The following is a 4107-nucleotide window of genomic DNA, read 5'->3' as shown; positions in this document are numbered from 1 at the left end:
GTTGGGAGGAACAATCGAGTGGAGGCACTTGCGAATGCAATGCACGCAGGCACGGCCAGCCCCAGCTTGCAGGTGCCCTCCCAAGGATCAGCCGTATATAGATCCGCATTCCTCTCCGTTTTCTCTTCTCCCTCACATCCACAACCAGCAGCTTTTACAACCAACAAGTCTTCTTCCCATCCTCACTTTTACTTTTAAGTAATACCAAACTCCAACACACACACAACCGCCGCCATGCGTTACTCATTCGCCATCTTCGCTGCCGTTGCCGCCGCTGCTCCCCAGGTTCAGCCCATCTCCCAGATCAGCGATGGTCAGATCCCAGGCTCCTCCCGCTACTCCTGCACCCAGGATACTCTGTCACTCAGTCTGCCATCGTCCCAGGCGTCACTCCCATCTCCAACCCCGTCTTGTCGGCCTCCGTTCCCGCTGTGACACCTCCCTGGTAAGCTTCCTTCTCATTCTCTTGTTTCGAAACCAAGCAATACTAACTCGACACCAGCGCCAGTTGTTCCTTCCGGCAACACTCCCGTCGCTCCCGTCCCCACTCTGAGCGCACCCATCGTCCCCGGTGTTAACTCCACCGTCCCATCTGCTGGCACTGGCATCGCCTCCAAGGCCTCATCCGCTCTTGCATCTGCCACATCCGGTGCTGCATCTGCCTCTGGCAGCTCGCCTGCCCAGGCCACCGGTGCCGCCGGCAGCAACTTCGTTAGCTTCGGTGGCCTCATGGTTGCCGTCGGTGCCGCTATGCTCGCATAAGCGTGTCGCTCACGGGATCGAGTCTTTGCTTTGCACACCACGGCGTTAATACGACCGCATCGAAAACCTCTGCGGCTTAATACCTTTTGTTTCTTTGACAATACCACCGGGCGGCAATGGGCATCACGGGGTATCTAATGCGATCATGGTCTTTTGATGACACATGAGGATCACTTTGTGTACATGGTTAGATAGTTCTTCACATGAATTGAATTGAACATCATTGGCACCCGAGAGGGACTGCCTTTCAAACTTGCCTGTTCTCTCTTGTTCATGACTCACCGCTTGTATATTGCCATCCGTTCTGGATAGTAGGCTCATTTACATTGTACATTGGTGGCGTCCAGACCGTTGAACGTTGCTGCGGCTCGGAACACTAGGCGCTGTAGTGTACCTGACGATCGCGGCATCTGGGCTTACGTGCAGCGCCTAGAGGCCCGGCGATAGCTTCTGTCGCAGCACGACGCGACTGACTGACCCAGCGATTTCTTTGTGCCAGGTCGCTTGCGATTTCGAAGACTATACCATACGACATCGTTTCGCGCAATGAAATCAATGCGCGATGGCTATTGCTGGGTACTTTCGCTCAACCGATTCTCACCCTTTTTTCTTCTTTTCCGCCACCACCACCAAAACGCGCGTTGCTTGCGCACGCAGCTCGCTACGGGCTAAAACGAAAATTGGAAAAATCCGCGTGCTGCATTAGCGAATACAGGTACGTTATGCAGGCGGGCCCTGGGACTAGAGAAGCGATGGGCTTTTACGTACGGGCGAGAGAATTCTCGTCTGCGTCTGTTGAGTTATTGAATTTTGGGTGGGGTGGGGTGGAGTGGCATGAATGTTTGGTTTGGGGTGTCTTGTTTCGTTTCGTTTCGTTTCGTTTCGATCCCGAGTGTGATGGATGGGTTTGTGAGTGGATGAGTGAGTGGGGTGGGTGGGTCTGACATGTGGTGATTTGGAAGTGAGGAAACACGTGGAGATGGATGGATGCATGTATGTGGTATCAAACATTGATTTGAACTCATCTATTTTCTGCTTTCAAGTCTATATCTCCCTGAAAGCCACTTCCTCCGGCAGCCTAAAGCTCGCGCAAAACATGCGCTTCTTGGGCGCCACATCGCGCACATCATGGATATTGACATCGGGTGTTTCTGGCGTCATCTCGCACTGCAGCTGTCGCGATATCTCGGCGCATATCTCTTTCGTCTCGGCGACGTTGTCGTCGCTCTTGGTGCTGAAGCAGTGCACGTGGATCATGGGGAGCTTCTGCTGCGTGTGTGGCGCGAAGAGCTTCTTGGCCTCGCCGATGGACAGGCCGGGGATGTTGGAGTACAAGCCGATGAAGGAGGGGAGGAAGGTGATTGCGGACGCGGGCAGGTTCATGACGTAGTGCTGGAACGTGCGTGGTTGGACGAGTGTCCTGTCAGGCACTGGTTTCTGCGTTGGTGGTGCGCTTCTCGAGAATTTGACCTTGGGGTATATTGGGATCGAGCGTTCGCTCTTGAGCAGGTCGATTGCCGACTGTCGAATGAAGTCTGCGCCATCGGTGTTGCGCGGCGTCACAAAGTCTCCCACTTTGTTGATGCGGATGTTGTCCTCCAGCGACTTGTAGCTCTCGGGGTTGAGGTCGTTGGCCCATACGAAGCACTTCTTCTTTCCCGCAGGTATGGCGAAGGGTCCCACGCCGGCCATGATCGTCGCATATTGCCTCGCCTTCGTGGGAACAGGTTGCAGAGCCGCTCGTGTTCAGTGTGCAGTCTTGTGTTCCAGTAAACCTTTGCAAAGTCGAACTTGAACGTGCAGCCCTGTTCGCGCAGCTCAACATTCATGTCGTCGGGCCCATGCAGAACTTCGTATTGAAACGTGCGGAAAGCATTTTCTGTTCCGACGTTGTCCAGCTTGTTGATGACTGTCTTGACCATGGGGTTCTTGTCCGCCAGCACGTCTGCGATGAGGTATTTGTACGGCCAGTATCGCTCGCGCAGGTTCAAGTGCGCAACATGGCCCGCCAGCGCGAAGCCCTGGGGTATCTCGTCATCCTGCTTCGTCTCGGGCGGCGGTATTATGGCGCTCGTGATCTCCGAGTATGTGAAGAAATCGTAGTCGAGGTCGAGCTGGAAGGGTATGACGCCCAGGGTGCCGTCTTGTTCGAGGTCGCGCAGCTTAGGGCTCCACGTGGTGCGATCTGCCTGTTGTTCAGACTCAGCATGTCAGGACGTCGCGTGCAGTGCCAGACGTACCGTTGTGAACCACCTCTGGCCGCAGCACCAAGCATTTGCCGCCCTTCTGCGCCCTCTCCGAATCCACGTCCGGCCTGATCGGGTCCACGCGATTGTTGGGGAGGGTGTCGCGGCTGGCAGTAAGCTCTTTGCGGCATCGCGAGATGTCTTTGGCGTTGAAGATGCGGGCAGCGGAGGTGGGGATCGTCTTCTTGAAGAAGCTGCGATCCAGCACCTTCATGGCACGCGCCGCCGGGGGAGCAAACATGTCGTCGGTGGACATTGACGGTGTCTTGGCCGTAGGATAACTTTTGCGGCTGCGCTCGTGCTTGCTGGTTATTTTCGTTTTTCCGTGGTCGCGGAGCTGGTATGACGCAGGGTCCGATCTCAGGCACCGAATGCGTGGCTCCTGTCCCTCAACACCTGTCTGGTCGAGATTGGCGCAAACACTCTCCTACCCGTCTCCGAGCCGTCTGACCGTGTTTCTGGTGCTTCTGCAGTTCTGACTCTTCCTCGAGCTACCAAAGTGGGGTCAGGGTCGACTGCACGCGGGCTTGCCAGGATTAGCCTTACGGGAGTGCATGCATGACCGCGGCAAGGATCTCAAGAAATTGGCCTCGCGCGCGACTCAATAACACAACACAACACCCTCCTGAACCCTTGGACCCTTTCCACCACCAGCCCGACGTGACATGACGACGTGCGCGCATGCTGTAGTAATATAGACCGCGAACTGGCCGCTCTTCTCTACACGTTCCCGCGACCCTGAACGGGAACTATTCCGCCGCATCCACCATGGCATCTGGAGGAGGGAATATCAAGGTCGTGGTGCGATGTAGGCCCTTCAACGGCCGAGGTAGGACAGCCAGACATCATACCAAAGGCCTCCAACTAATCTTCTCCAGAAATCGACCGCAGAGCACAATGTATCGTGCAAATGAAGGGCGACCAGACCATCCTCTCACCCCCCAAAAACGTCGATGTCAAGGGAAAAGCCGCCAAAGCCGCCTCAGAGGGCACCAAAACCTTCGCTTTCGACAAGTCGTACTGGTCGTTTGACAAGAGTGATCCGAACTATGCCGGGCAGGATAATCTACACGAGGATCTGGGGAAGCCGCTGCTCGAC

At 55.6% G+C, this 4107-nt stretch overlaps 4 protein-coding genes across 4 annotated transcripts in view; 2 read left to right on the top strand and 2 right to left on the bottom strand.

Moving 5' to 3' along the window:
- The first annotated feature begins 150 nt into the window (after positions 1-150).
- Positions 151-1018, top strand: SNOG_04293 (hypothetical protein). Its single transcript, XM_001794658.1, has 2 exons — positions 151-445; positions 503-1018. The coding sequence occupies exons 1-2, from the start codon at positions 311-313 to the stop codon at positions 551-553; spliced, it is 186 nt and encodes a 61-aa protein (XP_001794710.1). The 5' UTR covers positions 151-310; the 3' UTR covers positions 554-1018.
- Positions 1019-1079: 61 nt separating this feature from the next.
- Positions 1080-1297, bottom strand: SNOG_04292 (hypothetical protein; the record flags this gene model as incomplete). The annotated part of the gene is made up of 2 exons (XM_001794657.1): positions 1080-1138; positions 1183-1297. The coding sequence occupies 2 exons, from the start codon at positions 1295-1297 to the stop codon at positions 1080-1082; spliced, it is 174 nt and encodes a 57-aa protein (XP_001794709.1).
- Positions 1298-1806: 509 nt separating this feature from the next.
- Positions 1807-3249, bottom strand: SNOG_04291 (hypothetical protein; the record flags this gene model as incomplete). The annotated part of the gene is made up of 3 exons (XM_001794656.1): positions 1807-2475; positions 2538-2947; positions 3003-3249. 3 exons carry the CDS (start codon positions 3247-3249, stop codon positions 1807-1809), a joined length of 1326 nt encoding a protein of 441 aa, XP_001794708.1.
- Positions 3250-3776: 527 nt separating this feature from the next.
- Positions 3777-4107, top strand: part of SNOG_04290 (hypothetical protein) — a gene marked incomplete at both ends in the record, with an annotated part of 639 nt that continues 308 nt past the window's right edge. Inside the window, 2 exons of the mRNA XM_001794655.1 lie at positions 3777-3837; positions 3887-4045. Of these exons, the coding sequence (XP_001794707.1) occupies positions 3777-3837; positions 3887-4045 (220 nt within the window). The remainder of the gene's footprint in view (positions 3838-3886; positions 4046-4107) is intronic.

This window comes from Parastagonospora nodorum (genome assembly GCF_000146915.1).
Source record: "Parastagonospora nodorum SN15 chromosome Unknown scaffold_6, whole genome shotgun sequence".
Lineage (NCBI taxonomy): Eukaryota > Fungi > Ascomycota > Dothideomycetes > Pleosporales > Phaeosphaeriaceae > Parastagonospora > Parastagonospora nodorum.
Note: the sequence above shows the minus strand (reverse complement) of the source record. Positions and strands in the feature narration are given on the sequence as shown.